General features: G+C 51.7%; 1 protein-coding gene across 1 annotated transcript; it reads left to right on the top strand.

Annotated features, from left to right (window-relative positions):
- The first annotated feature begins 4,648 nt into the window (after positions 1-4,648).
- ESPL1 (extra spindle pole bodies like 1, separase) lies at positions 4,649-24,835 on the top strand. Its single transcript, XM_060026242.1, has 30 exons — positions 4,649-4,736; positions 4,920-5,978; positions 6,260-6,364; positions 6,523-6,643; positions 8,612-8,748; positions 10,099-10,292; positions 10,590-10,829; positions 11,052-11,196; positions 11,304-11,442; positions 11,636-11,775; positions 12,722-12,856; positions 13,908-14,027; positions 14,523-14,694; positions 15,087-15,215; positions 15,349-15,505; positions 16,403-16,512; positions 17,481-18,469; positions 18,909-19,263; positions 19,462-19,623; positions 19,995-20,208; positions 20,310-20,500; positions 21,379-21,506; positions 21,631-21,753; positions 22,642-22,797; positions 22,906-23,076; positions 23,202-23,306; positions 23,490-23,605; positions 23,767-23,850; positions 24,019-24,183; positions 24,489-24,835. Exons 1-30 carry the CDS (start codon positions 4,656-4,658, stop codon positions 24,688-24,690), a joined length of 6,345 nt encoding a protein of 2,114 aa, XP_059882225.1. The 5' UTR covers positions 4,649-4,655; the 3' UTR covers positions 24,691-24,835.
- The last annotated feature ends 865 nt before the right edge of the window (positions 24,836-25,700 follow it).

The raw sequence follows: 25,700 nt of genomic DNA on the forward strand, positions 1-25,700 counted from the left end.
ACAGTAATTGTTTACTGATGGAAGCATGAGGGGGCCCCATATTCCTAAGTGATAGGGAAATGGGGGGGTAGAGGAGACAGACTAATGAGTTTCCCTTAGCTTCGTCCCTGCGGAGCTTTCTTCAAAGGAGCTGGTAGCAGATAGAGTGGGGAGGGTTCTTCTTGTCAAGACTCATCGGGTGTGAAGAGCTCACAGGCATCTTAGAGATTGTCCAGTCAGCCTTAAACATATTTTTATTGAGCACCTACTATATGCCATGCACTGTATTGCTAGGTGCTGGTGAAATTTTTTACCCAAGAGGAAAACCCACTTAAAGGGCATGTAGCAAGTGGATGGCAAAGCCAAGGCCAAACCTTGCCTCCTGCTGTCTGCGCAGTACCCCTTCTATATGGCATGTACTGACTCTGTCCCCTGGGTCTTCACCTACCTGCCTTTCCCCCTCTAGCCCTCTTCCCTCCTCCTGAGCCCTGTCCCTGGAGAAGGGCAAGAGTGTGGGAGCACTTAGCCGTGGCCACCTGGCCCACCTTTGGATATTTACCCATATGGGGCAAATGAGGGATTGCTTCACCAGGCGCATGCTGCCTGCAAAACGCCGCTTGTGATGCCTTGCTGAGAGGCAGCAGAGGGAACTGGTGAAGAGCATGGAGTCAGAGCCTGACTGCCTGGGTTCAACTTTGTGCCTCAGTTTCCTCATCTATAAAATGGGGATGATGGTGTAGTTTCTACTCCTAGGGCTCATGTGAGGATTAAATTAAGCACTTAGAGCAGCAGTTGGCCCCCAGTGTAAGTACTATATAAGTGTTTGCTTTCATATTTTATTGTTTAACTTTTTCAATCCAGCTGAGCCTAGCCAGATTTGGGTGTGAGAATGAGTGGATGGGACTGTAATGGGGTGTAGGACTTTCCAACCCATCCCAGTGGTTGGGTGATTCCCAGCAGTGTTTATCCTTGGTCCCGGCCCAGAGAGCAGGATCAAGCTGAGAAGCCTTCTTCTTTGGGGTATGTGAGCAGCTGAGGAGGGTGTCAGTGTGTTCCACTTGAACTCATTTCCTCTTCCTCAAGTGGGAAGGTCAGCTTGGTGTCAGACTTGATACACACCACCATCTTTCACTAAGAGAGGCTCCTGATTTTCTGACTTTCCATCCAGCTGGATATATAATTATTTTATTTGGAGCATTTAAGTGATCCTGAGGAGAACAGAAACAGCCCAAGGAACCAGGAGCCAATGGACAAGAAGGCAGGAGGACTGGGTCATGAGGACAGTACTGCGTTCTGAGGCTGGAGAATGACCTCTTCCTGGAAATTCAGTCCCTGCTCAGGGAGGGGAATGGCTACCCCCAGTGAATAGCCATGACCCTTTGGCTGGGTCTAGGTTCCACTCCCCAACACACTTTCCCTAACCCCAATCCTGTGGTTCTCCTTGTTGCTTTTATTATTTTTTGCCACCACTTCCCCACAGAACCACAGAATAGAATTATTAGACAAACAAAAGTTTGTCATGCTTGGGATCAGCCCTAATGTTATAAAAATATGTCACATTTGCTTTAATAATTTTTTTTTTTTTGCGATACGCGGGCCTCTCACTGTTGCGGCCTCTCCCGTTGTGGAGCACAGGCTCCAGACGCGCAGGCTCAGCGGCCATGGCTCACGGGCCCAGCCGCTCCGCGGCATGTGGGATCTTCCCGGACCGGGGCACGAACCCGTGTCCCCTGCATCGGCAGGTGGACTCTCAACCACTGCGCCACCAGGGAAGCCCAATAATTATTTTTAACAATAAAGTAATATGGGTTCATTGTAAAAGAGTCAAATGCAAATACAGAAATATATATTTAATATAAATATGTGAATGTAAATACATGTGTATATAATGTTAAAATACATATATTTATATTGATGTATAAATATATTACAAATATAAATACATATAGAAATATAAAATGTAAAAAATGATAGGCTCCCTTAAGCCTGCTCGTCATACCACTGTTAAATGTTTATAGTCTAGTGCATAGAATGCTTTTTAATAAAAATGAATCATAGCTTTCATGTTGCAACTTGTTTGTTTTTTACATAAAAGTGTATCTTGTTTTTTACATAAAAGTATATCTTGGTTTTCTCTTTTTAAAACGGTTGAAATCCATAGGAAGACTATAACAAGCATTCATGTATCTCTGGCATCTTCATATGTCATTATATATAAAACACGCCTTTTAACGGCTGCGAAGCCTCATAGGGCCTTTGGAAAGCATTTCATATCTGTTCTAGTTGAGGCTGGCAGAATCCCTGGCAGGGAGCGAGGCTAGATGTTACTACCCCATTTCACAGATTAATAATAAATTCAGCTGGGACTAGAACCTGGCTCCTCTGTCCAAACTCAAGTTGAAAGCTCTTTTCACTGTCCTGTACTGTCTCTTTGTAAACATCAGGGATTCAAGTGAGGGATTGAATTATGTGACTCAAATTCACATTGGTCAGCACTTTTTTTTTTTTCAGTTTTATCGTAGTTCTTTTTTTTTTTTAATGTGGACCATTTAATTAATTAATTTTGGCTGCACCGGGTCTTAGTTGTGGCATATCTTTGCTGCCGCATGCGGGATCTTTAGTTGCCTCATGCAGACTCTTAGTCGCAGCATGCATGCGGGATCTAGTTCCCCCATCAGGGACCGAACCTGGGCACCCTGCATTGGGAGTGAGGAGTCTTACCCACTGGTCCACCAGGGAAGTCCCTTGTCAGCACTTTTTGATCTCTATAGAACTTCCTTTTTGTTAGAAGTAGAAGACGCATAAAAAAAGGATGTTTTAGGGCTTCCCTGGTGGCGCAGTGGTTGAGAATCTGCCTGCTAATGCAGGGGACACGGGTTCGAGCCCTGGTCTGGGAGGATCCCACATGCCGCGGAGCAACTAGGCCTGTGAGCCACAACTACTAAGCCTGTGCATCTGGAGCCTGTGCTCTGCAACAAGAGAGGCTGCGATAGTGAGAGGCCCGCGCACCGCGATGAAGAGTGGCCCTCGCTTGCCACAACTAGAGAAACCTCTCGCACAGAAACGAAGATCCAACACAGCAAAAATAAATAATTAAATTAATAAACTCCTACCCCCAACATCTTCTTTAAAAAAAAAAGGATGTTTTCTGCCCTTCAGGAGAATCAAATAGATATACATAGGGAAAAAGTCCTAGAACACTGTCAAAGCACTGACTGCTAAGGAGTAAGCAAGACGAAATGAGTACTGAGAGAACTGATGTATCATACACATTCAGCCCCTGCAGCAATATTACCATTACAGCGCTGAGATTCTTCGTCATTGCTTTTTTTTGTTGTTTGTTTTTAAATAGTCTTCCCTGCTAGATTCTCAGCTCCTAAAAGAGGTTGATGATGATGAAGAAAACCAATAATAGAGAAGGATGAGTTAATAGAGTTCATCAGGGAAAAGCTAACTGGAAGACCCAAAGTTGTGAACTGAATTCTTTGGAGGAAGGGAAGAGAAGCAGAGCCAAGTGAACGTGTATGTTTGGGGAAGTAGTTAGTACTTACCGAATATAAGCGATTAAAAACTGCGAAATATCCCAGTGAATGAGTTTCCCGTCGTAACTCACAGCTTCCACCCCACCCCTCTACCCTCCATCCCCCATCAAGAAGATCCTCTGTCTTCCTCAAACAATCCAACTGATGCAAGGAGCAAGGCTGGAAGGCAGAGAGAGCTGGAAGTCGCCACAGTACTCATGTCAGTGGCCCCGGAAAACTATATTTTTAAAGAATTCTATGAAAGGCTATACCCTTTTTTCCTAGTAACCCAAACCGCGAGTTTCCAAGTAAGTTCTTTTTGTTATCTAACCTATTTCCCTTGTCTGCAAATTTAAACTCTTTCCGAGCTCTGAAGATAAAGGGGAGGAGAAGGAGGCAGGGGACTGGCCTTCACAATAGCAGCTAAGCTACATGTAGCTGAGGAAGTCGGCCCCGACTAGAAAATGTGGAAAAACCCGCATTCCCGAAAGGCTTTCGCCCTCATAGCGGCTAAACCCCGCCGGCCGGCGTCACGTGAGGACGCAGCGCGGCGAGTAAACTACAACTCCCAGCGCGCCTCGCGGCCCGCCGACGTTACGTAGCTCTCGCTGATTGGTCGCTGGGCATATTTGAAAGGAGGGGCTGGCGCGGAAGACGAAGGATACATTTTGGATCCTTGCGGAGTACTCAGTCTAGTGGGTAAGTCCTGCCTCTGGGAAGAAGAACTATCTCTGGGACGGAAGGCCTGGAGGTACTCGTGAACGTATGTATGCGCCGAGGTGAATGGGGCCCCAGCGCTGACTTGAGGAAGAGGCCGGGCGTCTCTACGAGGTAGGGTCGGGAGACCTCGGGACGTCCTGGTGGTGCTGAAGAGCTCGGTGGAGGCCTCCGGTGTGGGGCGTTGGTTGGTGGGACGGGTAGTGAGGCTGGGGATAGGCTGGGAGGAAGGAATAGCAGAAGCGTCGGTTTATAACGGGAGCCCGGCGTCTTGGCATGTATGTTTTTCCGATAGGATTTCTGATGGGATTTTTTGCCCCCACCCCCACCCCCCGCCTTCCGCGGCCTTCAAGCCCTTCTCCCGCCCTTCATTTAGCTCCTTTACAAATCTTCTCCGCCTTCCCTAATCCGTTTTCTTTCCCCTAGTCCCGCGGCACCATGAGGAGCTTCAAAGGAGTCAACTTTGGGACTCTGCTAAGAAGTCCAAAGGAGGCTGAAGAGCTGCTGCCTGACTTGAAGGTGGGAGTGCTGTCTGGCTGTGGATACACCTGGCTTACCAAGCTGAGCTGTTTTGTTTTTTGACTTATTTGAAGAGACAGATTAGTAGGAGATCCACTCTTGAGCCATCTCATTTCTAGTTCCTTTCCCTATCTTTTTTTTTTCTCCTTTGGTAGCCTCATTCACATCTTCTTCTCCTTCTAGGAGTTCCTGTCCAAGCTTCCACCTGATTCTCCCAGCTGCCGATCTGATGCCGAGAGGAGGCAAGCTTGTGATGCCATCCTGAGGGCTTGCAACCAGCAGCTGACTGTCAAGCTGGCTTGCCCTAGGCACCTGGGGAGCCTGCTGGAGCTGGCAGAGGTGGCTTGCGATGGCTACTTGATGTCTACACCCCAGCGCCCACCCCTCTACCTGGAACGAATTCTCTTCATCTTTCTGCGGAACACTGCTGCACAGGGAATCCCAGAGGCCACACTCCGAGTCGCTCAGCCCCTCCATACCTGCTTGGTGCAGTGTTCTCGACAAGCTGCTCCCCAGGACTATGAGGCTGTGGCTCGGGGCAGCTTTTCTCTGCTTTGGAAGGGGGCAGAAGCCCTGGTGGAGCGGCAGGCTGCATTGTCAGCTCGGCTAAAGGCCTTGAGCTTTCTAGTACTCTTGGAGGATGAAAGTACCCCTTGTGAGGTTCCCCACTTTGCTTCTCCCACAGCCTGTCGAGTGGTAGCTGCCAATCAGCTATTTGAAGGCAGTGGGCATGGTCTGAATGAAGCAGATGCTGATTTCCTAGGTGACCTGCTCTCCAGGCATGTGATCAGAGCTTTGGTGGGAGAGGGAGGGGGCTCTCCTGGTCCTCTTTCCCCGCAGAGGGCCCTCTGTCTCTTGGAGCTCACCCTGGAACACTGCCGTCGCCTCTGCTGGGGCCACCACCACGCCAGAGCCACGAGGGCAGTGGAGAAGGCCTACGATTACCTGAGGAGCACCAGTCTGGCCCCCAGCCTCCAGCTTTGCCAGCTGGCAGTTGAACTTCAGCAGGTTGGCGAGGGAGGACCCCAGGCGGTGGCCAAGCTTCTGCTCAAGGCATCAGCTGTCCTGAAGAACAGCATGGAGGCGCCGTCACCCGCACTGCGGGCATTGTGTGACAGCTGCCAGTTCTTCCTCTCAGTCCTGGAGCGAGGCACCAAGGGGCACTATGGACCTGATGCCATTCTGGGCCTCTTTGCTTTTCTTGGAAGCTACTGTTGCCTCATCCGGCAGCTGCAGGATGGCGTGAGTTAAGGACCTAGAGGTAGGGTGGGAATGTGGTTCTGTGGACTCCATCGGGCTAGGGTCTTGGGTAAGATCTGGAAGCCCTGGCTCCCGCCTTGGTAAGCTGCTCTCTGGACCATGCCTGCCAGCCAGCAAGCAGCCTCGTATACGCTGAGAGGGCAGTGGCCCATCCTGATGTCCTTCTTCCTACTCCCCGGCTGTCTCAGCTCTCCAGGGCTCTGGGCCAGTCTTCAGCTTGGAGCTCCCTGTCCCTCAAACCAAGCTCCCCTTTCCTTCCTCAGGTCTGTGGGGACTCCGCCAAGCAACTGCAGGCTTTGGTTCAGATGCACTTTCAGGGACTTCACCTCTACACTACGGTGGTTTATGACTTTGCCCAAGGCTGTCAGGTACCATCTGGAATCAAAAAGCCTGGAGCGGTCCTAGGGTCTGGAGTTGCTTGGCTGCCCTCAGTAGAGCTCTGGGGTTGCTTTGGCTTTCGGCATGAGGTGGGGTGGACATCACCTTAGACCTATTATGTTTCCTCTCACCTTTTTTGTCCCTTCAGGAAGGTGATTTGGCTGACCTGGCCCAGCTAGTGGAAAGTTGCAAATCTACTGTTGTCTGGATGATGGAGGCCTTACAGGGCCTGTCAGGCCGAGAGCTGACTGACTACCTGGGGATGACTGGTTAGTGTCCTAGGGCCCAGATACAGGGTTCTTGGGAGGGTCATCGCTTGTTAGGCAGGCAGGTAGCAGGAGCTGGATAGTTCTGTGGGACCTCCCTATGGCTCAGGGAGGCAGTGAGAAAGATATTTATAAGGATCTCTGTATTTAACAGCAGGAGAGAAGTGATGAGGCTCATTTATCATAGCAGATGTGAATTTTTTTCTCATTGGCTTTGAAATCTGACTTGGTATTTGTTTCATGAAAATGTAGAACATTTATAACTTAATTTTTTTAAAACCAGGTAGAACATTCACATGATTCAAGATACAAATTGCACAAAAGGGCGTACAGCGAAAAGTCCCTCTACTGTGCTTAATCCTAGTCACCCAAGTCCCACTCTGCAGAGGCAGCTAATATGGTCAATTTCTTATGTATCCCTCTAGAGATATACTGTGTATATCTACTATATGTATATATACTATGTATATGTATATATTAACCAACAGGCATGAATATTTCTCCTCACTCTTTTTATTGAAATATACATACAGGAAAATACAAAGATCATAAGCAGACAGCTTGATGGATTTTTACAAAGTGAGCTTGGTTTGTAACCAACATCTAGGTCAAGTAACAGAGCATGACATAGACACCTGAGAAAACCCCTCTTTGTGCCCCCTTCTGGTCCCCACACCCCAACAGTAACCACTAACTATCCTAACAGCATCAATTAGTTTTACCTGTTTTGTATTTCATAATAAATTTCCCCCTCAGTTTTACAAAAAGCATAGCCCTTTAGTTTGAATCATATAAACCTAATGAGTTCAGTCACTAGAAGGTTTTGGAGCGTTTTTCATATTCACATTATCAGGTTGAACCTGGCCACAGGTCATCAGGAGTCACAAAAATTAATAGTATGAAAATTCTTCCCACAGAGTATTGATATTGAAGACCTTCTTTATTTTCTCCCAGCCATCTACATCGATAGCCAAGAAGCTGCCTAAACTAGAACTTAGGAAAATTGTATTCATTCAGTGAATATTTATTGAGTACCTACTATGTGCTAAGCACTGTTCTGAGTACTTAGATATGTCAGTAAATAAAACGAAGATCTCTGCTCTCATGAAGCCACATTCTGGTTGGGGGAGAAAGACCATAAACAGTAGAATAATTGAAGTACAACATGTTAGAAAGTGATCAGAAATATGGAGGGAAAGGAAAAGTAGAGCAGGATAAGAAAGGGAATTAGGAGGTCAGGGCAGGTGAGGGGGGGCAAATTACCATTTAAACAGGTGGTCAGGGACTTCCCTGGCGGTCCCGTCGTTGGAACTCCACACTTCCAGTGCAGGGGGTGTGGGTTCAAATCCCCGGTTGGGGAACTAAGATCCCACATGCCACGTGGCCAAAAAAAAAAAAAAAAAAAAAAAGGTGGTCCGAGTAGGCCTCTTGGAGAGGGTGACATGAGCACAGCCTGGAGGGTGTGAGGGAATTGACCATGTGGAAAACTGGGAAAGGACGTCCCCTGGCAGAGGAAACAGCCAGTGTCAAGGCCCTACAGCAGGAGAGGGGCTGGCGTGTTCAAGGACTAGCAGGGAGGCTACTGTGGCTTCAGTGGAATGAGGGAAGGAGAGGGAAGTAAAGGATAGGCCAGAGCGTTTCCCCCAAAATGCTGACCTTTGGAGCAAGATGAAGACAGAGATTGGCATGTGAGGAGAGACAGGCCCTGTGTGGGGATGAGGACTTGGCTCTTGTAAAACAAGTGCAGAGAGGCTGCCTGGTGTGGGGTTACCTTCCTGGAATGGAGGGCATGGGCTGACTTGGAGCATGAAGGGGAGAGCTGTCCCGTTCTCATTCCCTAGCGATGGGGGTTCCTGGCTGATCTGGGGACTGCTGAGCTGACCACAGGTTTAGCATCTCTCTGCTGCCCCTCCAACAGCAGAGGGCAGTGGAACCATTCCTGCGGTCAGCTGTCGTCTCTCTCCCCTGCAGCCTCTTACACCAGTAACCTGGCCTACAACTTCTATAGTCACAAGCTTTATGCCGAGGCCTGTGCCATCTCCGAGCCCCTCTGTCAGCACCTGGGCTTGGCAAAGCCAGACACCTATCCTGAGGTGCCTCCTGAGAAGGTATGAGGGCAGGAGGGAGGTTATATTGAAGGGAGGAGGGGCTCGAGTAGCGTGAAAGGGCCTGGCCAGGACCCTGCCTTGGAGTAGAGAGTTAGGAGCTGCATGTTGGCAGCAGTACCTGGGGCAGTGTTTCCCGGACCTCACCTGTACTGTTATTTAATTTTTTTGATTCATTCACTTTTTTTTTTTTAATCTCACCACGCCTTCATGTTTACTTTTTTTTTTTTTGGATTCACTTTTTATATTTAGCCTTGTCCTGGGCCAGTGGTTTTCAACCTGACTAGACATTAGAATCACCTGAGTGAACTAAAAAAAAAAAATTCTAAAGCCTGTCCTAAGCTAATTGCTTCAGAATCTCTGGCACTGGAGCCCAGGCATCTGGATATTTTTCTTAAAGTTCCTCTACGTGGTCCTTTGGGCAACCAGAGTGAGAACCACTGTCATAAAGCAGGAATACCCATGAAATGATGGGTTGGCAAGACGGGTCAGAGAGGGCCTTGGGTTTCGTTTGATGAGCCTCTCGATTTAAGTGGAGGCCTGGTATCGGATTGGTATCTTGGGCTTCTCGGCATCACTGTGGCGAATAAACAGAAGGAAAGGACAACACCAGGCACCCAGGCGGCTCTAGCAGCCCAGGCAGGAAAGGGTGGGCGTCTGAACTGAAACAGCTTCCCAAGGGATGGAAAGAAGTGGGTGAGTGCAAGAAGTCAAGGATTAACCTGGAAAGTGGCTGGTGTGAGGGAGGGAGAAGGAAGAGGCCAAGATGGTCTCGCCTTTCCAACTCAGGAGAAGGTGGTGATTTGCTGAGAAGGGTCAGGAGGGGCTTCCCTGGTGGCACAGTGGTTGAGAGTCTGCCTGCTAATGCAGGGGACGCGGGTTCGAGCCCCGGTCTGGGAAGATCCCACGTGCCGCGGAGCAACTGGGCCCGTGAGCCACAACTACTGAGCCTGCGCGTCTGGAGCCTGTGCTCCGCAACAAGAGAGGCCGCGATAGTGAGAGGCCCGCGCAGCGCGAAGAAGAGTGGCCCCCGCTTGCCACAACTAGAGAAAGCCCTCGCACAAGAAACGAAGACCCAACACAGCATAAATAAATAAATTAATAAACTCCTAACCCCCAACATCTTCTAACAAAAAAAAAAAAAAAGAAGGAGCAGGTTTGCAGGGGTGTGGGTGACGGATATATGGGTGGGATGGGTCGAAGCCTCAGGTTGAGAGCACCCAGATATTTAGTTCTTAGGTGTCTGTGGGGCAGGCTTGGGGGCAGGAGGACCCTGAGCACACACATCCTCCCCCATGGTACAGACTCCTTGCTTCCTCTCTCCAGTTTGGTCTGTTTTCTTCCTCTGGTCAGTTGCACAGATGCTTCCGGCTGCACGTAGAGAGTTTGAAGAAACTGGGTAAACAGGCCCAGGGCTGCAAGATGGTGACTTTGTGGCTGGCAGCCCTGCAGCCCTGTGGCCCCAAACACATGACTGAGCCAGTCACCTTCTGGGTCCGGGTCAAGATGGATGCAGCCAGAGCCGGAGACAAGGAGCTACAGCTGAAGTGAGTTGGTGGGGAGGGGACAACCATTTTTATCCCCTGGAGAGGGCTGCTTTGGCACTCATGGTCACATTCATCCTCATGTCTGAAAAAGGCACTGTTTCCTCCATTCATCATTATGGATTGAGTGCCGACTGTGTGCCAGCCACTGTGCTGGGTAGCTGGGGGGACAGCGGTGACAGGCAATTGCTCTTGCTTTCCCCACTGGAGCTCTCAGCAAGCTGAGGCGGGGACTCCTTGGCCTGGGGCAGAGGCGCCGTGCTTCATGGGCTGCCCGGTGCTGAGCCTGCCCTCTCTCAGGACGCTGCGAGACAGCCTGAGCGGCTGGGACCCAGAGACCCTGGCCGTCCTGCTCAGGGAGGAGCTGCGGACCTACAAGGCGGTGCGGGCCAACACGGGGCAGGAACGTTTCAATGTCATCTGCGACCTGCTGGAGCTGAGCCCCGAGGAAACTCCGGCCGGGGCCTGGGCCCGAGCCACCCACCTGGTGGAACTGGCTCAGGTGCTCTGCTATCACGACTTTGCCCAGCAGACCGACTGGTGAGGAGGAAAGCCTGGGAAGGCCACTCTTGCTTCTTGCCCTAGCTCCTCTTACCCTTCCTGGAGCCCGTTTCCCTCTCCACGTCCCTGAGCACTCCCTTGAGTTTGTGGTCATGGAACTCAATTCAAAGGATGAGGCCAGCTGTGCTGCAGAAGGCCCTTCCCAGGACAGCGTGGCAGGCACTCACAGTAGCCTGGTTTAAGTGCGTCTTCTCCCTATAGCTCTGCCTTGGATGCCATCCGGGAAGCCCTGCAGCTTCTGGAGTCTGTGAGGCCCGAGGCCCAGGCCGAGGATCGGCTTCTGGATGATAAAGCACAGGCCCTGCTGTGGCTCTACATCTGTACCCTGGAGGCCAAAATGCAGGAGGTGAGCATGGCTGCTGTGGGTTAAGCAGGACTGGATACAGGGTTTATTTTCCCTGGGCCCCAGTAAGCTCGTGACAACCGTGTTTTCACCCTGGTCGCCCCATCCAGGGTATTGAGCGGGATCGGAGGGCCCAGGCCCCTCGTAACCTGGAGGAGTTTGAAGTCAATGACCTGAACTATGAAGATAAACTCCAGGAAGATCGTTTCCTATACAGTAACATTGCCTTCAACCTGGCTGCAGATGCTGGTGAGGACCGTGAACATAGTGTGGTGGGATGGGGCCTCCTCTGTGGCTTCCTGTGGGTGCCCCAGGTGTGAGGGAGGCTGCCCTGTGGAGTGGAAGGTGGGCACAAGGGCAGAGGCCATTATGGGGAAGAGGACCACCTTTCCCCAGATGCCCACACTGAGAGAATGGCTGGTCCCTTTCTTCTGACTTACAGCTCAGTCCACATGCCTGGACCAAGCCCTGGCCCTGTGGAAGGAGGTGCTTACAAAGGGGCAGGCCCCCGCTGTGCGGTGTCTGCAGCAGACAGCAGCCTCCCTACAGATCCTAGCGGCCCTCTACCAGCTGGTGGCAAAGGTAATGGGGCAGGGCGTTGACACGGGCCAGAAACCCAGCTCCTTCACCTTCTTTGGCCTGTGTCCTTGCTGAGAAGTCATGTCATCCAGTGTGGGCTGTGTCACCAGTCTCCCTGAGTTAAATCCAGGCTCCAGCGTTTACTAGTACATGGCCTTAAACAAGTTGCTTAACCTTCCAAGCCCATTTCCTTATTTCTAAAATGAGGGTAATAATACTACTAACTCGTAGCCTTGTTAGCATTCAGTGAGATAATGCGTGAAAGATGGTGTGTGTAAACGGAATACTCAAACGGTAGCCATAATTATTGGTAATTATCAGATAATTTGAGACCTGTATACTCAGAAAAAATACATAAATGCCTACAGATACAATTTTACATTTTTACATGCAATGTCAGGTTTCAAGGACTCCCTGAAGCTCTTCCCTGGACCCCATGTTAGGAACCTCTGAAAAAGGACGTTGCACATAGAGGATCTTTGTTACTGTGGGCATTAGGTCATATTCCTAGCAGGAGGAGCCTGGGAAGCTGCCTGAGCCCTAGATTTGAGTCTCGGCTCTACCACATACGTGTTATGCGAACTTAGACAAGAAGCTTAACATATGTTAACCTATTAGTTTCCTCATCTGTAAGATTAGGGTTAGAGTTGCTATGAAAATAAAGTGAGCTGGCACAGTGCCTGGCACATAGCAAACGCTCAGGAAATCCTGGCTGTTGAAGACAACTGGCGTGTGGGCTTTAAAACAAGTGAGGGGGTAGGAGGGTTTGCAGACGCCCTCGCTGCTCTCCTCTCCGGCTCCCTGAGGATGGCCAGTGGTTGCTCGGTCTGGGTGGCCACATTCCAGCCAGGCCCTCAGGTCAGACCAAGGTCCCAAAGGGCTGGAGGGGAGGGGCTAGAAATGAAGGCTGAGCGCGAGCTGGGCAAATGTGCTGCTCCTGGCCTCCCAGCCCCTGCGAGCTCTGGAGGTCTTCCTGCTCATACGGATCGTCTCCCAGAGACTGGAGGACCACGCGAAGGCAGCCGGCTCCTCCTGCCACGCCACCCAGCTCCTCCTGACACTCGGCTGTCCCAGCTACGCCCAGGTGAGTGCCCAGCCGCGCTAGCCTGGGGCTGCAGGGGGACCTGGCTTCGGTGACCCAGCTCTCCTCTGAGAAGGTAGGCTGCTGAAGGAGTGGCTTCTCTGCCTTCCGTGCCACATTTGGCTGAAGGATGGTAAAGTGTGGAGTGGTTGGGACGCAGCTGGGGGAGAGGAGGCATCTTTCTCCGTCCCACTGCCAAACCAACTGTTCATTCAGTCTTACCTAGTCTGCACTGGCAATACGCTGCTAATCCGGGGTTTCCCAGCCATTTCTGTTGTCCCAGTTGATGCTTCTTGTTCACTTAGGGCTGTTAACAATGTATCCTAACTGGTCTCCTGGCCTCCAGTTCCTCCCTTTTCCACTCCGGCTACTAGCGGCATCATGTTAGGCACAGATCTGATCTTATCTCTTTTCCTGCTTAAAGGATTACATTGGCTTCTCCGCTACCTGAGGGATACTGTCCAGATGCTTTACTCTGGATTGCACACCTTCTATATTCTGGTTCACTCTTTGTCTCGCCGCTCCACACCATGAACTTTATGCTAATCTGTACCACTTACTTTATATTCCTCATACGTACCCCGCTGTCTTTGGTTGTGGTAGACCCTTCACCCTAAATGCACCCTCGCCCCAACTTTATTTTCCTTCAGCAAACCCATACTTTCTTTTCAAGGTCTAGCTCAATTGTCTCCTTCATAAAGCATTTTATATGTCCCCTTCTTCAAGGGTAAAATCAACCACTTTCCCTGGGTCCTGGGTGCCCACGCCCCCCCCGCCCCCCCCCAGCCCCCGCATTGCAAGCTATTGCATGGAAGGGCCTGCTTACAGCTTATCCAGCTTTGTCTCTCTGGCTTAGTGGTTCACTAAGGTACTAAATGAGCATTTTAGTGAGTGAGAGAATAATTCCTACGTAGACTACAGTATTTGAAATAATTTAATATTTAATTGGACAAGGTCAACATTTTGCTTGCAAATGCTTTAATCTGCTTTAATTTGGAGAGTCCGGCTGCCTCTCCTCACCAGCATGCTCACACACCCCTGACTGCTTCCTCAGTTGTACCTGGAAGAGGCAGAATCAAGTCTGAAGCTTCTGGATCGCACCACAGATACATGCCTGCTCCTTTCCCTGACCTGTGACCTCCTGCGAAGTCAACTCTACTGTGCTTGCCAGAAGGTGCTTCTCACTTTCTTGATCCCCGAAGGTCTTGGGTATGGGAAGGATTTTAGGATTCTCCAGATAATCTGTCTGGCTCCTGAGGCTTCCCTGGAGCTGGGGAGAATGTTCATGGCCCCGAGGAGCAGAAACATCTCGCCTTGCCCTCTCCCGTGGATGGTCCACGTGTGCTTCTCTAGGAGCCATTCCATCCTTTTCATCCTTTTCCAGCTCCCTCTGGGGCCAGGGGGAAAGTCTGTCCTGTGACTAGAAACTGGGATGACACTGGCGCCCTCGACTGGAGATCCAGTGGGATCCAAAAGGCTGGGCTTCCTCACACACTAGCTGTGTGACTTGGCTGAGTCTCCTGCCCTTTCAGGCTCTAGTTTGCTCTCCAGCTTTTATCATCTGAAAAGCAGGGGTCTGGGCTACGTGATCCGTAGGGGCACCTTGAGCTCTGAATTGCTGATCCTGCCTCACTCACTGCTCTCCTCTGCCCCTGCCCCCTCCCCCCAGGTGGCTGAGGGTGCCTCTCTGCTGCTGTCTGTGCTTCGGGACCCTGCCCTCCAGAGGCCATCCAAGGCCTGGTACCTGCTGCGCGTCCAGGCCTTGCAGCTTGTGGCAGTCTACCTGAGCCTCTCATCAGGCAGCCTCTCGGCCTCCCTGTGGGAGCAGCTCTGTGCCCAAGGTGAAAGAAGAGGGTGGATGGCCCTCCTTGTGTGGTTTTTCCGCTGTCAGCTCTTCTCTGCCCTCGTCCCCTCTGCTGTCCAGCTGCGTGGATGAGCCTAACTAGAAGCTGCCCAGAGCAGGCCTGGGATAGCAGATGAGTTTCAGCTTGCTTGCTGACTCTAACTGACTGCTCAGTGACTGCCCTGAACACGACACTGACAAGGGTTCTGAGACTCCATGTGGCCTCGGGGGAGAGAGTTCTGTGATTGATTAGCTCTGTCTGCCTTGAGTGTGGGGGGAGGGGATGAGAGCATGCTTCGCATTTGCTTTCTTACTGTTTGAAGGTGGTGGAAGTTCTGGCCACATCATCTCCCTTCTTGTCACTCCCCCCTTCCCCCCACGCTTGCGCAGGCTGGCAGACACCTGAGATAGCGCTCATCGACGCCCACAAGCTCCTCCGAAGCATCATCCTCCTGCTCATGGGCAGCGATGTGCTCTCGGCTCAGAAGACAGCTGTGGAGACACCATTTCTGGACTACGGTAAGTCCGAGGAGGAGAGCTAAGGTGGAAGGAACAGGCTAGATGGCGGGGCTGGCAGTTATGTCTGCAGAGGATCCAGGCTGCGGGTCCTGGTTCCACATGATGATGGTCTCGTCTCTCTCCTTTGCTACAGGTGAAAATCTGGTACAAAAATGGCAGGTTCTTACTGAGGTGCTAAGCTGCTCGGAGAAGCTGGTCTCCCGCCTGGTCCACCTGGGTAGTGTGAGCGAAGCCAAAGCCTTTTGCTTGGAGGCCCTGAAACTTACAACAAAGCTGCAGATACCGCGCCAGTGAGTACAGGGCCCAAGAGGATGCCGATTCCCAAACCTGAGTGCCTACGACCTTGACCGTGGGTTCCCAAACTGTTCCACAGATTAACGTTATATTTGGACGGGCTGGTGGAAGAATGCATTCCATGGCAAACAAGTGGGAAATGCTGAGTTAATCAAGATTAGATGTTTTCATTTCCTATAGGACTTACCATGTCCTCCAGTATGCTAACACACATTATCAGTCTCCAGAAGGGAGATCTAGTATACAATGTTTCCCTAAATCTCTTCGCCTGGAGGATCCTTTTGGTGAGGAGTTCGGTCTGGGAAATCCCGTCCTCAGGCACGAGGGTGAGTTGGTTTGAGAGATGAGTGTAGAGGGTTTTTGTCAGGGAGTGCCTGAAGTCAGCCTTAGGAATTAAAGGCCTTCTGGACACTGGAAAAGACTGTGATGGCTCTGCCTGGGAAAGGGGCAGAAAGACTCTCTAGGAGGGCTCCCTTGGTGGTGCAGTGGTTAAGAATCTGCCTGCCACTACAAGGGACATGGGTTCGAGCCCTGGTCCAGGAAGATCCCACATGCCGCGGGGCAACTAAGCCCGTGCGTCACAACCACTGAGCCTGCACTCTAGAGCCCGCGAGCCACAGCTACTGAGCCCACATACCACAACTACTGAAGCCTACGTGCCTAGAGCCCGTGCTCCGCAACAAGAGAAGCCATGACAATGAGAAGCCCGTGCACCGCAATGAAGAGTAGCCCCCGCTCACTGCAACTAGAGAAAGCCGGCGCATGGCAACAAAGACCCAACACAGCCAAAAATACAAACAAACAAATAAATAAATAAATTTATTTTTTAAAAAAAGACTCTCCAGGAAAACAAAGAATTCCACTAATGGGTCATCATCTTCTCTCCCAACCAGGTGTGCCCTGTTCCTGGTGCTGAAGGGGGAGCTGGAGCTGGCGCGCAATGACATCGACCTCTGTCAGTCGGACCTGCAGCAGGTTCTGTTCTTGCTCGAGTCTTGCACAGGTGAGCAGCCCAGCCCCTATGCCCGTGGGCGGTGGTGAGAGTGATGCACGCACCGCAACACAGCTTTACATGTCAAGGTTAGGTTCTCTTCTAAATCAGACTGACTTCTGTCCCAGGGCAAAGCTCCCTTCACTTCAGTCAGACCATTGGTGTCCCTCCTTCAGATGGGCTGTCCAGGACTTGTTGTTGTTGTTTTTCTGGGTTTTTTTTTGTTTGTTTTTTTTGCCTGTGCCATGCAGCTTCCGGGATCTTAGTTCCTGGAGCAAGGATTGAACCCGGGCCCCTGCAGTGAAAGCACTGAGTCCTAACCACTGGACTGCCAGGGAATTCCCAGCACTAATATATTTTAATTTAAATAAAATTGAATATTCAGTGCCTTAGGTACTCGCCACACTTCCTGTGTTCAGTAGCCGCACATGTGGCTACTGTATGGGGCAGCACAAATGTAGCATCCTCAGAAGGGTTTAAGCTAATAATAAAATATTGTATTTATGGTGCTTTTTTTTTTTCCTTATCAACCACTTTTACCTGTAGTATTTCACTGGACCCACACAAAATCCTGGAAAGTTGAGTTGGGAACATAGAGTTTTTTCATTTGTAAACTCAGAAAATTGAGAAATTCAATGTTTGAGGCCAGGATCATGGGGCTAGTCAGGGGCCAGAGACAGGATTAAGACTTGGGCCTCTGGGTGCCGGCCTTCTGGCCTGAGCCATGCAGCCTTCTGAGCTGCAGATATGGGGGCTCTGTGGGCTGTGCTGATGCATTGTTAGAAGGGCAGAAAATTTTAGGAAAAATTTTCGAAATTATCGAAAAAATAGTAAGTATGCTAATATTTAGTATGTTAGTACAGTAACGTATATGAACAGTTAGTAAGTAAATAACATAGGTCGTTGGCCGCTGAGGTAGCTCAGGACACACTGGTATCATTTCTCCCAGTTTTGTAATTCTTTTTCCACTCTTCCCTCAGAGTTTGTCGGACTAGCGCAGCACCCAGACTCTGTGAAGAAGGTCCACTTGCAGAAGGGGAAGCAGCGGGCCTGGGTGCCCCATCCTCCAGAGCTTCCAGAGGAAGAGCTTGTTCTAAGAGGCCCTGACCTGGAGCTGGTGGCCACCGTGGCCAAGGAGCCTGGCCCTGTAGCACCTTCTACTAACTCCTCCCCAATCCTGAAAACAAAGCCCCAGCCCAGCCCTGGCTTCCTGACCCATTTGCCCACTTGTGACTGCTCACTCTGTGCCAGCCCTGTCCTCTCAGCAGTCTGTCTGCGCTGGGTGTTGATCACAGCGTGCGCGAGGCTGGCCATGGGCCATCAGGCCCAGGGCCTGGATCTGCTGCAGGTTGTGCTGAAGTGTTGCCCCGCAGCCAGTGAGCGCCTCACCCAAGCTCTACAAGCTTCCCTGAATCAGAAAGCACCCCCCTCTCCTGTCCTGGGCCTCTTCGATGAGATCTCGGCTCAGGCATACGCACAGCTGGCACTGGAGGGGCTGAGCCAGCCGTCAAACAAGAGCCTGGGGAAGATCCTGGAGTTGGGGCTAAAGTTTGTGGTGGCTCGGATACCCCACCTGGAGCCCTGGCGAGCCAACCTGCTCTTGGTTCAGGCCCTTGCAAAGCTAGCTAGCCTCAGCTGCTGCACTCCTCGACTTTTTGCGAGCTCCTGGGGCTGGCAGCCACCATCAGTAAAGACCCCTGCAGGCTCAGAACACTCTAAGCCTTGGAGCCAAAAACACTGTGGACGAAGACGCCAGCAAGAGGTCTCTGCTACCCTGCCGCTCTCAAATACCTCTCTGAAAGGTCTGGAAGGTGGAGGACCACCCTGTACACCTAAGCCCCCAGGCCGGGTCAGGCAGGGTGGCCCTCGTGTCCCCTTCACTGTGTTTGAGGAAGTCCTCCTTACAAAGAGCAAGCCTGAGGTTCCCAAGGCCCCCAGGGTACAACAGAGGTCCCAGACACGCCTCAAGGTGAGATGGGACTGTGGCTAGGTGGTACTGGTGTTGAGTGGGGGTGATCCTGCAGGAGAGTTCTGCAGAGCAGGTGTCTCTGGAATAGCTTCCTAGGGCTGGCGGGGGTGGGGGTGGGGAACCTTAAGCTCTGTTACTGCAGGACCCCTATATCTTCCACAGCAAGACCTAGTTCAAGTCCATCTTTGTTTCAGACAGAAGGGACTTTTCTTCACTCTATACGGTTCCTTTCCCTTTTCATCCTCCTTATCTTCTCTTCCTTCCTCCTCTCCCTCCTTCCACAACCCAGGGTTACTGCCCCTGGTTGAGTGTGGCCTAATACCTGGGAGGGTGATTCTTAAATCTTCCCCAAGGGCCTCTATGATGGCGCCTCCACAGCGCCACCTGCTGGCGGACAATGTCTCGTCATTTGGCCCTTCTCCCTTTCCCACCATCCTAGGTGAACTTCAGTGATGACAGTGACCTGGAAGACCCTGTCTCAGTTGGGGCACGGCTTGCAGAGGGACCCAAGGGACGGGGCACTGCTTCCCGGGGCTGCGGCCGGGGCCGGGGCCGGGGCCGGGCCAGGAAGGGCCCGAGCGTGAAGACAAACTCGGTGGCCGCCCCAGGCAGTGCCCCTGGGCACCCTGGCCTCAGTGGTAGAAGCCGGAGGGTCAAGAAGCTGGCATCAGGACATTGTGAGGAGCTGGGCCCCGAGATGATGAGGACCATCCTTGAGGAGGAACTGACTGACAAGCAGATGGAAATGAGCTTTGAGATCCTCAGGGGCCCTGATGGGGAAGACTCAGCCTCAGGTATGATGGCAAGGGTGGAAAATAGAGGTCCATGATTTTTTGGGGTTGCCCTGGGGCCAAAACATGAGAAATAACTGGTGCCAAAGATGGAACAGGAAAAAAGTTCTTTTGCTGGCTCTGGGACCAGACCCTAGAAGGGAGAGCAAAGGGGATGGCAGGAAGAGGGAACTCTACAGGAAAGTCGTGTTGTCTGCCCAGGTGGGAAGACCCCAGCTCCAGGGCTCGATTCATCCATAGGAGAATGTGAGGTGTTGAGACGGGATGCCAGCAAAGAAGAGCTGCCCGTCCGGGGCCCAGACAAGGAGAGAGATAAGGATCTTGGTCCTCCGCTCCGACTCCCCTCGGCCCCCGTAGCCGTCAGTAAGTATGCTGACCACAAAGGTGTGATCACTTGATCCCAGTGCCTTTCCATTACTGTCCTTGGTTCTGGTTTTGGACCATCTGGATCTGGTAGCCTTTGACCTGGGTTTGAATCCTAGCACTCTTTGTCTACTAGCTGAACTCTAGTCACTCCACCTCTCTGAGCTTCAATTTACTTAACCGTAAGGTGGAATTTGGGGAGGATGGAGAGAGTTGATGCATGTAAACTGCGTAGCTCCCCACTTGGCACACTGCCCTTCATAAGTGGTAGCTGCTGTTTTCCACGTGGGAGAGGAGACAGACACTCATTCTTGGAAAGTTCCTATCAGTTAGGAAGTCGGGGATTCATCGGTGTCTTGACCTTCCTCTAGGTCTCTCTATCCTGGATTCCATCTGTGACTCACTAAGCATTGCTTTCCGTGGGGTCAGTCACTGCCCTCCTAGTGGGCTCTACGCTCACCTCTGCCGCCTCCTGGCCTTGTGCCTGGGCCACCGGGATCCCTACGCCACTGCCTGCCTTGTCACCGAGTCTGTCTCCATCACCTGTCGCCACCAGCTGCTCATCCACCTCCACAGGCAGCTCAGGTGAGTGCCCACCATCCCTAAGGCTTGTGCTGGGACAGACTGGGGGGAGTGGTCCAGACTTTGAAGGAGGCAGAACTCACCCCCTCTTGTGTTGCCTGCAGCAAGGCCCAGAAGCGCCGAGGATCGCTTGAAATAGCAGAGCAGCTGCAGGGGCTGAACCTCCAGGAGAGGCCTGGAGACATACCCCTGGCCCGCATCCAGCGCCTCTTTTCCTTCAGAGCATCGGGATCTGGCCACTTCCCCCAGCCTGAGAAGGAGAGTTTCCAGGAGCGCCTGGCTCTGATCCCCAGTGGTATGGCGGCAGGCATCAGTGCCTCTGCTGTTCTTTTATTCTTCTTCTTAGGGAAGAGTTGGGTGAAGGAGTTTAAGGCATTAGTTAGTTCACACACACGTTTATGATCCTTACGGAAGGATCATAAATTTTCCATTGATTAGACATTTTGTAACTCTCACCAAACAGACATACCTTAAATCTAGAAGTCTTTCTTTTTTCTAATTAATTAATTTATTTATTTATTTATTTATTTTTGGCTGTGTTGGGTCTTCGTTTCTGTGCGAGGGCTTTCTCCAGTTGCGGCGAGCGGGGGCCACTCTTCATCGCGGTGCGCGGGCCTCTCACTGTCGTGGCCTCTCCCGTTGTGGAGCACAGGCTCCAGACGCGCAGGCTCAGTAGTTGTGGCTCACGGGCCTAGTTGCTCCACGGCATGTGGGATCTTCCCAGACCAAGGCTCGAACCCGTGTCCCCTGCATTGGCAGGCAGATTCCTAACCACTGCGCCACGGGGAAGCCCCTCTTTTTTTTTTTTTGAATCTCAATTTGAGTTACCAGCAAATTCAGTGTTTTTCTTTCTTTAGGGGTAAGTTGGTTCAAGTGTCATGGGTCTTCCTATGCTAACACGAAACATGTTCACGGATGATTTGAGTGCCTCACTGTATGTGGGGAGTGGTGGGGGGTAGTGGTTGTTAGTTTCTGTAGGGACACAAATAAATACAAAACATGGTCTCTGACTACAGGGAGCTGTTAGGGTAAGGGAGAGCACCTTTGAACTCCAGTGGCCAGGGAAATCTTCTAGGAGTTGTCTTGAGTGATGGACAGGGATTGCATGCAGAAGACAGGGAAGGGAATTCTTTGTAACAGCTGAAATAACTCTGGGCACGTCCTGTGTGTCAGGGGTGACCGTGTGTGTGTTGGCCCTGGCCACCCTCCAGCCTGGAACCATGGGTGACACCCTCCTGCTGACCCGGCTGGAAAAAGACAATCCCCCAGTCACTGTGCAGATCCCCACTGCCCAGAACAAGGTAGGTTTTCTGGGCTGGGGAGCAAAGTTGGGCTGGGGCAGGCTTCTGGTCAAGCTGTGGCTGGGGGATGGAGAGATGGAGGTCACGTGGACAAGCAGAACTCTTACAACCCCATCTCCCTCAGCTTTCTGTGAGTTCAGCCCTGAAAGAGTTTGATGCCATCCAGAAGGAACAGAAAGAGAACAGCAGCTGTACTGACAAGCGGGAATGGTGGACGGGGCGGCTGGAACTGGACCGCAGGATGGAGGTGTGTGTCCCCAGCGTGGGGTGGGATCGGCCTGCCCTAGGAATATCTTCTCTCTCAGGGGTCCCAGGTTCTTGCTGAGCCACCTCAAGTCCTTTCTGGAAGTGTAGGCCTAAATAAAAAGTTATGTCACTTGGGAAGCACTTTAAACAAGAGTCTGAGACTGGAAGGGGTTATGGCAATGGAATGTTTAAAGATAAGTACAAAAAAAGAAGTTAAGCCCAAGTATCAGCCTCCCGACCACAGCTTTCATTTCACTTCCTGGCTTTAGCTTTTGCCCACCTGTTCGTATTTGTCAAAACGTAGTGATTTATTACAAATCATCTTTTTTTTAAAGATATATATATATATATATATATATATATATATATTTTTTTTTTTTTTTTTGGCTGTGTTGGGTCTTCATTGCTGCATGTGGGCTTTCTCTAGTTGCTGCAAGCGGGGGCTACTCTTTGTTGTGCTGCGCGGGCTTCTCGTTGCGGTGGCTTCTCTTGTTGCGGAGCACGGGCTCTAGGCGCGCAGGCTTCAGTAGTTGTGGCTCGCGGGCTCTGGAGCGCAGGCCCAGTAGTTTTGGCGCACGGGCTTAGTTCCTCCACGGCATGTGGGATCTTCCCAGACCAGGGCTCGAACCCGTGTCCCCTGCATTGTCAGGCAGATTCTTAACTGTTGCACCACCAGGGAAGTCCCCCTACAAATCGTCTTATCTATACTCCCCCAGAGTCTCAACAAATGAAAAAATGTTTCTCGCTTCTTGCCTTTTATGACTGGCAGTAGGATAAGTAAGGCACATCCACTTATTGGAAGACCCATTTCCTCGTCTCCAACATGTCGGTGCCTGTGGGGAAAGAAACTCAGCTTCCTTTCTGACTGACAGCTCTGTTCTGCATTCAGGTTCTCACCACTTCCCTAGAGAAGTATGTGCTGGGCTGCTGGCGGAGGCTGTTGCTGCCATCCAGTGAGGACCCCGGCCCTGCCCAGGAGGCCTCCCGTCTACAAGAATTGCTGCAGGAATGTGGCTGGAAGTATCCTGACCCCACTCTGCTGAAAGTGAGTTGAGCAATCAGGGAAGGGGAAGAAGGTAGCCTTAACTTTCCCACCTGCCACTGAGGGTGGAGATGGGAGCTATGGTACTCAATGACCACTGTTCCCCTGCAGATCATGCTCAGTGGTGCCAGTACCCTCACCCCACAGGACGTTCAGGCCCTGGCTTATGGGCTGTGCCCAGCCCTGCCAGAACGAGCCCAAGAGCTCCTGAGTGAGGCAGTAGAGCGTCTACAGGGTCAGACGGTACCAAGCAGTAGGCATCTTGTCTTGGTGCTGGACAAGGTAAGGAGCCAGGGGCCGGAGGGGCAGCGCCTGGTGGGCAGTGGGTAGCTACTCGCCGCCATGCCCTTTCTGACTCCTGTGTACCCCTGGCTCAGGACAGTAACCTCTGAGTGCTCTTTGCCCAGGACCTACAGAAGCTCCCGTGGGAGAGCATGCCCAGCCTCCGGGCCCTGCCTGTCACTCGGCTGCCCTCCTTCCGATTCCTACTCAGCTACTCCATCATCAAAGAGGTGCGGGGTTCAGGGAGTGGGGACTGGGGGTGATTGGGGACTGGGCAAGAAAAGGTAGAGAAACCTGGGAAGAGAAGAAGGAGGTCTTAGGAATGGATCAGCTGTGGAAAGGGGCTTGGGGTTTGTGGGAGCTTGGGCCCTTGGGCCAGACCAGGATTCTGATCACCACTGTCTCCCCATCAGTCCGGGGCCTCGTCGGTGCTGAGCCAAGGTGTGGATCCTCGCAGTACCTTCTACGTCCTGAATCCCCACAATAACCTGTCAAGCACAGAGGAGCAATTCCGAGCTCATTTTAGCAGGTCAGCGGGAGAAGAGTAAGAAGCGGGGTGGGGAGGGGTAGCACAACACAGGGGCAAATGTCCTTTTCTCCAGAATCAAATGTTGCAGCCCACGTTCTCCCTCCTGTTCCTTCTGCCCTCTTTGCCCCATAACCCTTCTTACTCCTACCTTTTCCCTGTAGTGAAGCTGGCTGGAAAGGGGTGGTCGGGGAGGTGCCGAGCCCAGAACAGGTGCAGGCGGCCCTGGCGGAGCGTGACTTGTACATGTGAGTGCTCAGGGCAGGGAGGTGGGGGGAGGGACAGTCCCACAGGGTGGGTATCACCACGGTTTGCTCTGGGGCTTTGGAGCCCCTGACTGGCTCAGGACACCTCTGGAGACACAGCAGAGGCCTGGCCCTGCTAGGTCAGGCTCATCTCGCCTCCTTCTGCCTCAGCTATGCAGGGCATGGGGCTGGTGCCCGCTTCCTGGATGGGCAGGCTGTCCTGCGGCTGAGCTGCCGGGCGGTGGCCCTGCTGTTCGGCTGCAGCAGTGCAGCCCTGGCTGTGCACGGAAACCTGGAGGGGGCTGGCATTGTGCTCAAGTATATCATGGCTGGCTGGTGAGTCTCGAGGGGCAAAGTCCATCCTAGGTCCCCATCCCAAGTGCTTTCCCAGGTCTGAACCCTAAATCCTTCCTCTTTTGTGCCCCACCTCCTTCCTCCCACCCTACTTCCCTGGCATACCTGGGCCCTTAACCCTTTGCCATCCTCTATCCTCCTCCTGGAACTATGGGTCAAGGGATTTCCTCATTGGCTTAATCCCTCTCAACTCACTCACCACCACCACCACCACCACCACCAGTCGTGTTTTCCTAGGTGTTCTGTTTTAGACCCTTACTTTGTATTTCTTCCTTCTCTTTTCCCAGCCCCCTGTTTCTAGGTAACCTCTGGGATGTGACTGACCGTGACATTGACCGCTACACAGAGGCTTTGCTGCAGGGCTGGCTTGGAGCAGGCCCAGGAGCCCCACTTCTGTACTATGTCAGCCAGGCCCGCCAGGCTCCCCGACTCAAGTATCTTATTGGGGCTGCACCTGTAGCCTATGGCTTGCCTGTCTCCCTGCAGTGACCCCCTTGGAGCTCTCCTGTTGCTGATAGAAGCCATGTGACTGTTCTACCTCCAAACTTAGATTTGGCCCTTACGATAAATATTTTAAATGATTTTCCCCAGTGTTTTATATGCAACATTTCCTTTTGATTTAATTTTTAATATAATAAAGATACATCACTTAAACCCTGTTTTGTGTAGTTCCTCTGAGAACATTTGAAGATAAGACTATTGCTGGCTTCCTACTGTGTAGTACTATAAATAGATAAGAATAGCTTGCAGGAGTTCAAGTCTGAGAGTCTTGGGAAGAAAGGCAAAACCAACAGACAAAGCTGGGCCTGTCTTGGCCTCAGCAGACAAAGCTGAAGGAGAGAGGGGCATCAAAATGCTATTAAGTGGGGACAAAGGCCCAAGGAAAGGTAGAGACAGATCCATTGAGAGTGTCTTGGCCAGGTACCCTCATGTCTATCCTGTCTTCCTGCCCTCAGGTATCCTGGGAGTGACACAAGTTTAATGCCTCAGTTGCTTTGCCCCCCTCCTAAGCGGATGTTATAGGCTGCTGTCCTTCCCCCACGAACAGCTGTTACACTTGTTAGTGCCATGCACTTTAGCAGCAGATTCTGGGGGGTTCTGATGCTGATGTACGGTTTTTCTCTCCAACTAGATTAAGTTCAGAAGTACGTATCTTTTTTTTTTTTTTTTTTTTTTTTTTGCGGTACGCGGGCCTCTCACTGCTGTGGCCCCTCCCGTTGCGGAGCACAGGCTCCGGACGCGCAGGCTCAGCGGCCATGGCTCACGGGCCCAGCCGCTCCGCGGCACGTGGGATCTTCCTGGACCGGGGCACGAACCCGTGTCCCCTACATCGGCAGGCGGACCCTCAACCACTGCGCCACCAGGGAAGCCCCCAGAAGTACGTATCTTAACACTCTTATGTATCCCTCACTTCTAGCACATGGTAATTTAGCACACTGCACTGATTAATAAACCCACTGCTGTACTTTTTAGTTGATAACGGGCCTCCTTTGTGTTCT

Source organism: Delphinus delphis, chromosome 11 (assembly GCF_949987515.2).
Source record: "Delphinus delphis chromosome 11, mDelDel1.2, whole genome shotgun sequence".
Lineage (NCBI taxonomy): Eukaryota > Metazoa > Chordata > Mammalia > Artiodactyla > Delphinidae > Delphinus > Delphinus delphis.

What these genes read in the sequence shown, in the direction of transcription:
- ESPL1 (XM_060026242.1), top strand. Translation starts at nt 4,656, where the DNA reads ATGAGGAGCTTCAAAGGAGTCAACTTTGGGACTCTGCTAAGAAGTCCA. An exon ending in AGCTGCTGCCTGACTTGAAG is followed by an intron (nt 4,737 to 4,919) that starts GTGGGAGTGCTG and finishes TTCTCCTTCTAG; the next exon opens with GAGTTCCTGTCCAAGCTTCC. An exon ending in CCTGGCTCTGATCCCCAGTG is followed by an intron (nt 20,501 to 21,378) that starts GTATGGCGGCAG and finishes CCTGTGTGTCAG; the next exon opens with GGGTGACCGTGTGTGTGTTG.